The 12,952-nt window shown below is 33.9% G+C and overlaps 1 protein-coding gene across 1 annotated transcript; it reads right to left on the bottom strand.

Annotated features, from left to right (window-relative positions):
- Positions 1-6,620: 6,620 nt before the first annotated feature.
- Positions 6,621-11,130, bottom strand: LOC116001663 (axial regulator YABBY 5-like). The gene is made up of 7 exons (XM_031241563.1): positions 10,772-11,130; positions 9,778-9,933; positions 8,171-8,288; positions 7,909-7,957; positions 7,709-7,784; positions 7,213-7,290; positions 6,621-6,860 (listed from the first exon to the last, which is right to left on the bottom strand). Exons 1-7 carry the CDS (start codon positions 10,847-10,849, stop codon positions 6,822-6,824), a joined length of 594 nt encoding a protein of 197 aa, XP_031097423.1. The 5' UTR covers positions 10,850-11,130; the 3' UTR covers positions 6,621-6,821.
- Positions 11,131-12,952: the final 1,822 nt, after the last annotated feature.

Here is a 12,952-nt window from a genome sequence, read left to right as displayed (position 1 = left end):
AGAAGTAAACGCACTAGGAAAGCCCTATGCAGTAGGCTCAGTCGATCGAGAGGGTGTTGACAAAATTGCAAAACTTGTGACCTTCTGATATGAGAATCACCTAGATTGCAACTTTGACCAACATAGAATGTTGTACAATTTCGATGATTAAAGACCTCACTTTTGATAAGTATTGAGTGGGATTTTGACCAATAATAGTGAGGGATGTACGTCGCTCTGGTATCTGAAACAATGTACCAAATATTAAGATGCACAACTGTAAATCCATGATCACCAATAAAGTTGAATTGGGCACTTTATTTGATAAGTAAATATTTATTAGAATCTCACGTAGGAGAATGACTATGCAAGCTTTATTATATAACATTGATAGTGTTATATGTTAAACTTAAGATGAATAAGGTTTGTTAGTTTTGATGAAAACATAAAGTGGGGATGAAGTTAAATAGTCAACAAAAGATTGAAATGATAAGCGAATGCTGAAACATATTATTATACCATATGGCATCCAAGTTGGTTGAGTTGCTAGATTAGTAATTACAAGATTCTAAGTTTAACTCTCTTTGAGAGCAGTCTATTGGTGTTATTGGTTTAACATAGGCTGATTTGGTCTTCTAGGTTTAAGCTGGCAGATATATGCAACCTAGACTGATTTTCCTCTTTGTGATCTTTTTACCGGCTAATTAAGGCTAGAAGGCGGAGTTTACTCAATACACATCATCTGCTATATGCACATATTTTATATAGTTCTGATTCTTTCTAGTTCCCTCTCTATTTGGATGAGGTTAAATAGTGGTCTGGAAAAGATTGAAATGACAAGGAAGCAAATATAATGAATGCTAATACAGACATGAGAGACATGGCATGAAGTTGACATCTCAGATTTGGTTCAGCCCTTTCTATATATTTCAACCCCTCTTTTCTATCCATAGTGTCAAGTGCTTTTCTAGGATGAAACATTGCCAGCTTGTGATTTTACTACGTAGTACTATACTGCATTCCCACTTGCACATTATTCCAACAACCTCTACCATTCATTCAATTCAATTTTCTTTTTTTATAACCTAGATTTTTCGATTTCGCTGAACTATATCTTAAATCTCATAAACCATCCCTTCTCTCACAGGCCCATGAAAAGGACAATACAATTTCTAGTTTAAACACAAAACTGTACACTTGTGTGTCCAAGGAGTCTATTCCAAAGCCGAACCCTCAATGTTCATGGTAGATCGAGATCGAATCCCCACCCTACCACTGAAAAAAAATCTTGAGTGAAATTTCTCATCCATTAGATCAATGCCCTGAGGTCATTCTTTAGTCTTACTATCCTTCTCTCATTCTCAATAATTCACTTTATTTGGGTTCTATTTTTTATGTTTAAATTATGTGAGAACGAAATCGTAATTCTAACATGTAATTTCTAGCTATTCTGGCAACCATTTTGTGTTCTCTATGTTTGGAAAATGCTGGTTTATGAATCTTGTTGTACCTTGCTCATCATCGTATTGAGCTGAGGGTAAAAAAAAAGATTAATAACATAAGAAAAAACATGTGTTATTGTTCCTAGGCAGTTGCAAACTGCACATTTTAATAATAACCACATAAGACCTCCCTTTTTTCTAGGGCAACACTAAAACTTAGTTGGACCACACTATTCTTTTTAGATATCAATAATGAAGAAAGAAGGGGAAAACATTAAAAATAAATTGAAGATGACAGTAATATAATGGTGGTTGAGTGGAAGAGACTCATCCATCCTTAACTAAAAGTTAATAGTTTGATCTCGACTTTGTGTATAGAACAGACTTAAATCTTCAGGGAGGTATCTATAATTCAGCGAAGGGATTAATTACTATGTCTAACGGTAAAAACACTGGGTTACACCCAATTGGCGATGACAGCAATTGAACCATGCAAATTATTATTTAAAAAAAAAAAGTAATAAGTTTTAGTGGTTTGGTGCTTTGGGTTGTGGTTGATGAGGGTGTGGGAGGTACAGAGAATGGATGACAGAAGACAAAAATGGTGGTCCATGGCATGCTGATATATGCTACTTTATCACAAAGGTAATTGTTGATTGTGGGCTGTTTGTGTGTTTGTGTACCTAAAGTGAGATAAAAGATCTTTCCCTAGATATGTTCACCTTTGGGTTAAAAGAAGCAAACTACTTTTTCACATCAAATCTCACAGCTTCATCACAAGTCATCAAAATAAGAGTAACCTCATTAGTGAAATTTTTAGATTGATTTTTTTCATAGCTACATAGGAGAGAAAGGATGGAGGGAAGAAGAAAAAAAAAGAAAAAGAAAAGAAAAAATGAAAAAAAAAAAGAGAAAAAAAGCATGACATGAAAAAGATAAAAATAAAAATAAAAATATGCTAGTTTAGGTGCCCAAGCTGGGTGCAGCAGGTGCACCTCAGGCGCGCCTACAAGACTTTCTTCCTTGTTTCATCTTATTTAATGGCTCCCACTTAAAAATTATATTTGCAGTAAAAAAAATCACCAAAAAATCTCTCCATATTTGTTTCATCTTCAAATTTTTAGATTTGCAAAAACCTCCCTGAAACTACTTGATGGATTTTAAACCTGGGTGATCCGAATTAATAAATCCAATTAAACAAAGGGGGTATGACAAGTTAATGGATCGAATGTATACTGCAGGGTAGATGTATATTGAATAATGTGAAACGCTATTACAATGATTGACAATGTAATAATAAGACAAATATGAGGAAAGTAAGTGAAGATGTCCTAACAAGACAAACCAACGAGCTTTTATACCAGCTCAAGGCCTAACCGACCCGGAGCAATCGCAGGAAGGGGCGCCCAACGGCCTGGGCCGCAACCCCCGCCGCGAGACCCGGTCCACGCGCAGACTCAAGACCCGCCACTAGGCCGAGGGCGGGCTCGGCCGAGGCCGAGCATCGCGGCTGAGGATGAGCGTGCGACGCTCGACCGAGGATGAGCGCGCCACGCTCGGCCGAGGATGAGCGTGCGATGCTCCGCCGAGGATGAGCGTGCGACGCTCCGCCGAGGCCGAGCGCGGTCAGCCCGTGGCTGAGAGTTGGCCTCAGCTCCGTAGTTGACCCCGGGTTCACTCGTCCACTTCGGTTCTGGTTCGCCCCATTCGTGCTCCGCACCCGGTCCTAATTATTCCATCATTACTATTGTGGTTGCCCTAAGTTTTATGGTATAATGAAATTTTAGATTTTTTAGGACATTGACGTGGGAGTTAATAATATCAAGTACAATTAATTATAATATAATATATATGAGTATTATTGGTCCTGGTATTGATAGTATCCATTATATCTGAACCTACTGAAGCACAAAGTCTCCATTGGGAGTGCAACCGGATGCCACGTACTAGACCACAAGGTCTTGACTCTTGACAAATATGATATGATATATTTAATTGCACCTTATATTATATTTAAAAAATTGTACCTCATATTATCAAAACTGTAGGAAATCTTTGAGATTTTAGATTCAGCGGAACAAATACGTATTTATGTTACAAGAAAGAGAAAATGGTCAGCTTGGACATACATAGGCACAATTGTATATATTAATAGCAAAAGAGAAAAATGTGTTGAAGATAACACCTTGGTGTATGTCATCAATGGATCAAACTTATAATTACTTTGTAATAGAATCAATAATACTATTAAAAAAAATGAAACTTATAACTATAATTGAAATAACCATAATGGCTGATTCCGGCCTTTAGAATGTGAATACATATTGTTCAATTAAACAATTATTACTCCAAAATTATAACTAGTTGTGAATGTGCATCTTTATTTCTTTATACTTGTGTAACAGTTATCGTCATGTTTTGATGATAGGCGATACTGGACTTGGCCCTCCAAACCTTTGTCCAACCTTCAGAAGATTCCAAGTTCGACTTCCCATGGAACATCTGAAAAACGTGTCATGGAACAAAATATTTCAAGTTCGACTTCCCATAGAAATTCTCAATTGACCTTCTTGGTTTGAGCTAGTCAACCATTGGTAGCCTTGATTGGTTTATCTCTTTGTAGTCCTTTGTCCGCTAAGATCACAATGCGAACTTCCCCCAGTGCACACCTTCAGATAGCGGCTGCGAACTTTCTCATAAATCAAAGAATTGAATAAAACCTGGTCAATTTTGAAATAAAAGATCAAAAGTGAAAAAAATGTAATAGTCTCAAATTAAATGAATATAATTAGAACTAATTTATATATCTACGTTAAGATAAAATTTTTATTGCTACGTAAAAAGTTATAACTAATAGTAGCAAAGATGCCATTTTAATTTTTTATACTTGCGTTAGTGCTATACACTTGACGGAAAAAACCTTTGCCCGGCCAACAGTTTATTTTCAATCAATGGAAAAGTTTCCCCTTTTTATCCAACATATCATGGTTTAATGACGTGGGCAACTTATTCATCAAGTGATAACTCCAACCCCACATTTAACATTGTGAGCAGACCTCAATATATCAACTGTGCTTCTTCACAAAATAAAGTTTACTGCTTCCGCTGAAAGCAACAACACTATTAGATGGATATATTGTAAATTGACTCGGTGCACCCTGAACAGAATTAGACCCGACCAGCTGTTGGGCTCCGGAGCGGAGCCCAACCGACTTGAGCATGGCCGAGCCTAGTGCTCACTGACTGGGCTTGGCCGAGCCTAGTGCTTGCTAATTGGGCCGAGCCCAACATTCGGTCACCTAAGCCGAGCTCTGCACTTGGCTGGGTGCTTGGTCTTTAGCCAGTGCGGTACGTGCGGCGCGGGGTGCGGTCCAATGCGATTGTAACTTCCCGCCCCTTTCTCATGGGATAGTTAGTTGTTCATTAGTATAAAAACGCTCATCTTTGTCTTATTAGGACATCACTTGTTCTCTTGTAATTGCATTACACAACATTCTTTAATACAAGATTTGTCTCTGTAACTAACAATTCATTGTCTTTTCCATTACATTTCTTTATCTCTTATTATTCTATATTTACTGGGTTATTTGAGTCGGACCACCAGAGTCAATATAATCCATCACTATTATTAAAGAACTATTTAAAAAAAAAAACAAAAAAAAAAAAAAAGAAGTAAGAGGAATTGGAAACCCTAGCTCACTCATTGGATTTTTGTTGTCAAAATTCAAACAAATTCTCCACTGTGCATGATGTTAAGATGACTAGGTTTCTAAAAGGATTACACACTCGAAAAGTTAATGAAAAGGGAAGTGCTAGTGGTCACACACTTTCTATATCTGGAACTTAATTTGTACTTAAAAAACATGTAAATTGACAAACACTGATATACGGCAATGACAAGACTTGTGAGGAAGATAATGAATTAGCAAAAGTTAAGATAAGACCCTCCACGGCTAAAAGACACATCGTACCTTCTTCCATGTTTCAACATTTCATACAATAGAATTCAATGAAATTTTAACATAACCGGTGAGGCAAGTGCATGCCTATAGGTTGTTCAGCATTTAAAAGAAATTAAATGAGTAGTCGGTGGTGCTTATGTAATCAAGTAAATATTCAAATTCTTTGTTTGAGCAAGGGGCATAGAGTTTGACCACATCTCAGTAATTGCTGGTATGCGGCGGCTTGGAGAGTCGAATCTAGTATCCTGCAATCGAAATATTATGGCGCTATCTGCTATGCAAAATAAAGTTGCACATTCGCTACAAGCTATAACGTTTGATGTATAAGTAAGTTATTGTCTTATTGATCCTGACAATTGGTATTAGAGCAAGGCACAAGTTCAAATTTCATTGCAGTTGAGTCTGACAGGTGTTGTTAATAGGTGACAACTTAAAGAATCATACCATAATGGTATACAACACCTGCCAGCCTACATATGTACTTACACACACACATATATTGAAATATTATTTCAAAGGGTTGTAATGGATGGTTAACTGGAAGCAATATTAAATAACAAATTTAATATCACACGTTTGAACTTTTATTTATGTAATTTTTTTAAAAAATTAAAAAAAATAAAAGAAAAAACTTAGGATAATGGTTCCCTTCTAGCATTGGGCCTCAGGAAGCGGGGCAGGGCCTAACTTGCCCTTGCTCAAAGCCGGACGGCTTGAAGATTGCGACAACTGTCTTATGTAATTTTTAAAACTTCATTAAAAAATAAAAGGAAAAAAACTTAGGATAAGGGTCCCTTCTAGCATTGGGTCTCGTGCAGCAAGGCAAGCCAGGGCCCAACTTGCCCTTGCTCAAGGCTGGGTTTGAAAATTGCGACAATTGTCTTTCTACGAATGGAAACGTAAAATGATGATAAGATCAATGGCAAAGCTTTGCAGTTTGGATGTTCGAATTTGAGTGAATGAAATAACCCTGCCAGTATTCCTATTAGTGGAATGACCAAATTAAAACCATCACAATTTTACAAAATTATTTGTATATTTTGTAATTTTGGATACTGGAAGATCAAAATAATCAATTGTTAATATTAAAAAATGAACAAAATATTTTTTTTCCCAAATATAATTACTAAGTTACTCATAGATATAAGTTAAACTTGGAAAATCTACCTTAAAGGGAGCTAAACTAGCCAAATAAGGAATGACAAAACAACCTTAAAGAAAAAATCATTTAACCACATGCATTAAAATTGAAATATTATAAACAACAGACAATCATAGCTTGTTGATATATTTCACAATATAATCAATAACTCAACTCTTTGTCTTAATTGTTTCAAGTACAATAACGGCTATATATAAAAAAACATATTTAGTGCCACTGTTATCATCAATCCATGAGAGAATAAGTTATACAATTCAAGGAGTTGCCTTCAACTGTTCAATACTGCAGCCCTTTGGAAAGACGCTTTCCAGTTCCCTGAAGAAAAAAAAATCATCATAAACTCGCAATTTTCTACCATGTTGACTAGCAACGATGTCGATAGTATCCAGTACAATTATGTACATTGTATTTTATTATATTGTATACTATATTAGCACCAACAACAATAGTACATATGTATACTATATTTGATAGTATTAGATACTATCAGCACCAGTATTGATCGAAACCACAGAAAATTTTTATTAACATATGGTATATATATAGTATATGTAGAAGGTTTTGGGGGAGCTTTCTAGTTTGGGTCTGATTGAAACTCAAGTTTGAAATAAACTATGTATATAAGAACATATAGTATATAAGCTGAAATTATATTGTCACTAATTACCTCAGAAACCCCAAGCTTAGGTTGATTGTTGTTGGAATCCAGCATGAGACCAAAGTGAATGTGAGGGAAGTGTGCCCACTGTACCCACAAAAGATCACAAGTCAATTTACCCAAATTTTGTATCCACAAAATACCATGAAAAATGATTATGTAACTCAAAAATATCAAATTAAGACACGTAAATCCCACCTTGTGACTATAGCAAATAATGTGATAAACTAACTTAGGTTATCCATAACTGACCAGTTCAAATTAAGAACGTCAATAGACCACTCCTACTGGTAGTCAAACTTATAACTTTGTGGTTACAAAACAATCAGCCTGACCGATTATTCTACCCTAAGTTACTAGATTGTTATCTTAATACATAGTGCAGAAGTAACTATGTATATAAACCTGGGGGAGTGAAATACTGAAACCCAAAAAACAAGAAAACAAAACAAAACAAGAAAGAGGAATAGTGATCTTAGGTTATTGTAATAACGTATGTACTAACATTTTTGGCAGCAGTACTAAATGCTTCTCTGTGGCTGATATCTGGGTTATTAGCCTTGATCCTCTGGATCTCTTCTCTGAAAACAATCCAGCCAGAAACACAATAAATGCTAATGGAATCACAGACTGTAACATATAAACTTATAAATTGCCATAAAGTTAAACAAAAGGGATTCAGGGGTGATCAGTGATTCAGTTTACTTTATGAATTGGTTATATGCAGAAGGCACTCTAGCCCTCTTCTCGGGAGCTGCAAAACAAAACCCAAAAAAAAAAAAAAAATTATCCTAACATAATCAATTTAAAATAAATAAAATTTGGAAATTTTCTTTTGAATTGTAGATAACATATATAGGAAGAAGATGAGGGCCATGAAGAAGTGTAGATGACAGAATTTAGCATCTTATTTTTTGAAACGTAACACTGGCTTGGCTGGTACGACATTAGTATAAGTAAAGCTTACGGCGGTTCACAATTCTTTCTTCAATGCTGGTGGTTATTGGTGGTCGACTCGGCATCTTGTGATTGAATTTGGAAGAGGAGCCATTCCCCATGTACTCAGGAGAAGTATAGTTGGGTACCTGGAAACATATAATTAGCAATAAAAAAAAGTTGAAAAAAATTCACTTATTTGTTAATTTTTCCAAAAATAAAATAAAATTTAAAAATTATTAAACATGTTAGTTGTTACGAAATTATTAAAAATAAATTTTAAAAATTAATTAATAATAATATTATTATAATAACGAGGTATGTGTGTATATTTTTAAGATCAAAGCAGTTAATATTATTTTTTATTTAATTTTTTACTATTTATTAACAACGTATATATTGTGAGCCCGAAAAGTTGTTTTTTTTTTTGTGAGAGAGAATGTGTGATATAAGATTGAAGTGACTGAATTCAGTTAAGGAATTAAATTAAAATAGTTTAGATCCAAGAAATGGGATCTGAAGCTCTGTGCCTAAAGCTAAGCCCAAAAAAAGAAAGAAATTAAATTAAAAAAGGAATTGCAAGAAATATTGAGGCAATGTTTCCACAGTAGAGGACAAAATCTGATGAAAAGAAATCATGGAAAACCTCAAACCTAAACCATCACAACATTTCTTGTCACCAATCAAATCAAACACCAAAAAGCTGCTCCCAAAATAACAATTTTTTATGGATACACAAAACCCTAGAGAATATAAAATACCCTATATCCCTTTTACACAAAAAATATTTTGCTTCCTTCACATTATTTTATATTTCTAATTCTATTAATGATGTTTAGTTCGAGTTATAATTTAATATTTTGTTTAATCTTAGTGTATAAGATTTATATATTTAGTAAATTTAAAATAATATTTAAAAAAATTAAATTTAAAATTATAAAAAAAAATTAAAAAATAAAAGAAGAAAAAAGAGTCAGTTTAGACCGTGAATAATAAACGAAACTGGTAAAATAGGATAGAGAGAGAGAGTAATAAATATCTCAAAATAAACATCAAAAATATATTTCTTCCATTTATTTATCTATGAATTAACTGATTCAGTAACAAGTTAACAGATCTTCAAAATAGAAGTTTAAAAAATTATACAACATTAGAGAGTAATAATTTCGTCAATTATTATAAACAGGAAACAATAATGTTCATGATCGACACTCTTATTGTTCAGTATTATTATTTTATTAGCAAAATTTTTAATACTTTAAAAGATAATTATACCCAAATTCTCTCTCTAATTAAGACATTTTAACTATAAACATTAAAAACATCAAAGCATTATGTTTGTGGCGGCTGTTGGGTAGTTTCAAAGATCCTTTGAAAAAACTCGATCTGCGGTTTAGTTTCCCGAAAAGAAACAAATCCCCGAAGCCCATGATTTTAGAGTATGTTTTAGCTCAGCACCCAAAATTTCAGCCGACTGTTTTTCACCCTTTTTTCTTTGTGGTAATTAATGAATGCAGAGATTCTACTGTACAATGTTCCAGAAACATTAACGAGTTTCACCCAGAACGCACTTTCAGGTAGCGGTTATAAATTTTTCTAGTAAATCAAAGAAACATTAAAGAGTGTGATTGGGTTCACCTGAGCATGGTGATCTTGCCATGGAGAAGATGGAGGAGATGAAGAGGAGAGAGAGTGATGATGAAAGGCAGCAGCCATGTTCACAGACCACAGATTTGTGCAGTGCCCACATCGGACGGTCACAATTTCGTACAGGCTGCTGCATGGAACACTCACCTGATGATGAAACCAAATATAACCTTAATTAACCCAAAAAGTTTAGCAGATTCCATAAATCTCTTCAAGGAAAAAAAAAAAAGAAAGAAAGGAAATTTCAGAATGGTGTAAATCCTGAGATCTACAGTTGAGCAACTCCAAGAAAATGGAAATTTGAAATTAAAAAAAAAAAGATTTTTTTTCAGAATGGAATTAAAAGGGATATATAATTTAGAATTGAAAACCCTAAAATGATCTTTCTTTTACAAATTTGTATTCTTTCATTGTACTTTCAAGAAATGGCCAATTTGGCTCAGAGCTTGAGGCTTTCTTCAAACCAAGATTGGCAAAAAGCTGAATTTTGAGAGCACTCATCTCTTTCTTTTCAGTAAAAAGTGAAAAGCATAGCAAATAGAGAGGAAATCAAGGAAAATGGACTCAATGGAGTTGTCTTCATCACCATCATTCACAAGATCAGATTTCTTGTTAATTTTCACTAAATTTTCAAAAAGAACGAAAAAAAAAAAAAGAAAGAAAGAAAGAAACATACATAGAAAACTCGTTATAACTGACCATTTTTCCGACCAACCAAAAACATAGACCGAGATTAGCGAATATTCCTCAAAGGCGTATAAACCTGAGGGTTTCAGGGCATGACTTTCTTGGACAAAAAAAAAGAAGAAAAAGAGGAAAATCCACCCATCAAAACTGCCCAAATTGAAAATTTAAACAAAAGAGCTTAGATTATATTAATTTCTGTGCATCAAACCCACCAATTTACAAAATATCCATATAGGCATATACTCCTCTATACATATATATATATGATGATATATGTGTATATATATTATGTATATACCGCGAGGACGATGTTGCAGAAGTTGCAAGGGATGTAGCAGAGTTGTTCAGGGGCGGCGGCAGCGTTGCAGGTTGACATGTTTACCGAGCAAAATCTTGGGTTGAATAAAATGAGTGATGGTGAAGAAGAAGAAGAAGAAGATGAAATTACATAAAATGAATTGGTAGAGAGGAGAATTGAAGGGTTTCTTTGATGTCTTGGGTGCAGCTAGAACAAAGGTAGTGAAAGTGGGGAAACTTGAATAAAGAGAGACAACTTTATTCTGGGTGTGCTAGCTTATGTATCACATCACTACTTAATTATGTATGTACACATACACACTTGTGTATGTATAGATAGAGAGAGAGAGAGAGGATGGGCAGATGATGGTGAAGAGTGATGGAGTGGATGGGTAGGGTGGGGAGGGGGTAGGGGGTGGGGTGAGAACCTAAACCAAAGTAGAGATTGTAATCAGATTCAGGGAAGGGGTTGGCTCAGTCCCAGCTGAACAAGGAGAAAGAAACATGAATAATAATAATAATAGGGGCATAGGGCAATGCCTTTCATTCATATGAGGGCATTTTAGTCATTTTAGATCAAAATAATCAATCTGATCGAGATTCAAATTCGTAATCTAATATGATACTAATTATCAAATCAATGTTTACCACTATATCAAAAGTTATAACTAAGAGTGAAAGCGTAATTATTTTTATACTTACGTGCAGTGGCAACCAATGTCGTGTTTCATTGAAGAATAAGTCTTGTATGGGACCATCTCACTCTAAGACGTGTAATGCTTTTTAATTATAACATAATATGTTTTATGAGTGCATAATATGAAAAGTATTACATTTTAGCTAAAAAATATTACATATTTCACGCTAGACGGTTTCACACAAGACTTACTCTTCATTGAAAACTGGCATTGGATGGACATGCGCTTTCTAAGCTTTCACCCAATAAAATTGAAACGCTTGAGAGATTAAAAGTGAAATTAATTCGACATATCAATTGGTATGCTATGAACCATACAACTCATGGAGTAGCATATTTAATTTTCCATTGACTTGGATGCAAAATTTTAGGTTAGACATAACCATTTATACATTATTAAAGATCATTTTCTTGTTCATCTTGTAACTGAATCGAAATTGCATCATAAAAGAATGTTGTTGTTGGTTCATCAAATGAAGAATGTTCATCACTACACAATTAAACTTTCATAAAAAATGAGTGGTCAGTGCTGCTCTACTACACAAACATACAAGCTTTCGGAATCGAACTTGTTTCCTTAATTACTGAATAATTAAAAAAAAATGACGTGGATAGCCAACAACTTAACGTTCATAAAAAAGAAGTGAAATGTTCACCACAATGTGACTTAATAACCATAACACTACAATCATCTAGACTTATTAACCGAATCAAACATATATATATTAATTAAGAGCAAGGAATTGAAGTATAATTTAATTTGCATACAATTCAACCATACACATTTAAATGTTTTGGGTTAAGTTTAGGGTTTATAATTAGGAAATTAGAGTTACTATTATCATTTGAACTATTGGGTAGAAGCTTGGGGAGCTGATGATTCTAGTATCTTGCAATCGAAACATGACATTGACTACTAAGCAAGTATAAAAAATTAAAATTGTTCATTCTTTACTAGTTATAGCTGTTGGCATAATGATAATTATAAGCACTTGATTCGGGTTCGAATCTCATTGGCGTAGTGTGTGGTAAGCGAACATATTCCAATAACTAATATCAACCGGTTCAACAAAAAAGTTTTATTTTTAAAAGTCAAAATTATCAAAATAATCTTGTTATGCCCACCCTATCTATTTAAAGGAGTAAAAAAAAGTCATTATTAATTGAATAATTGTATATTCTTTATATCGAGTGAAGAAAAGGCTCTCCATTTAAATGAAAAAAATTAAAAGTTGTCATTAATTGTATACTCTTTATATCAAGTGAAAAAAAATCTATCAAATTTTCAATGAGAAAAAGAACAATTCCCCTTAAGTAAGATTTCAAATTTAAATTTATTGAATGAAATAGTAATTGTTGACCGCTCCAAAAAAAAAAACACTCCAGTCAGGATCTGGATGAAACTCGAAAAAAAAAATATGTATATTAAAAAAAAAATTTAAAAAGAAAGACTCCATGAATAAAACAGGAAAAAAATTAAATGTT

Source organism: Ipomoea triloba, chromosome 13 (genome assembly GCF_003576645.1).
Source record: "Ipomoea triloba cultivar NCNSP0323 chromosome 13, ASM357664v1".
Lineage (NCBI taxonomy): Eukaryota > Viridiplantae > Streptophyta > Magnoliopsida > Solanales > Convolvulaceae > Ipomoea > Ipomoea triloba.
Note: the sequence above shows the minus strand (reverse complement) of the source record. Positions and strands in the feature narration are given on the sequence as shown.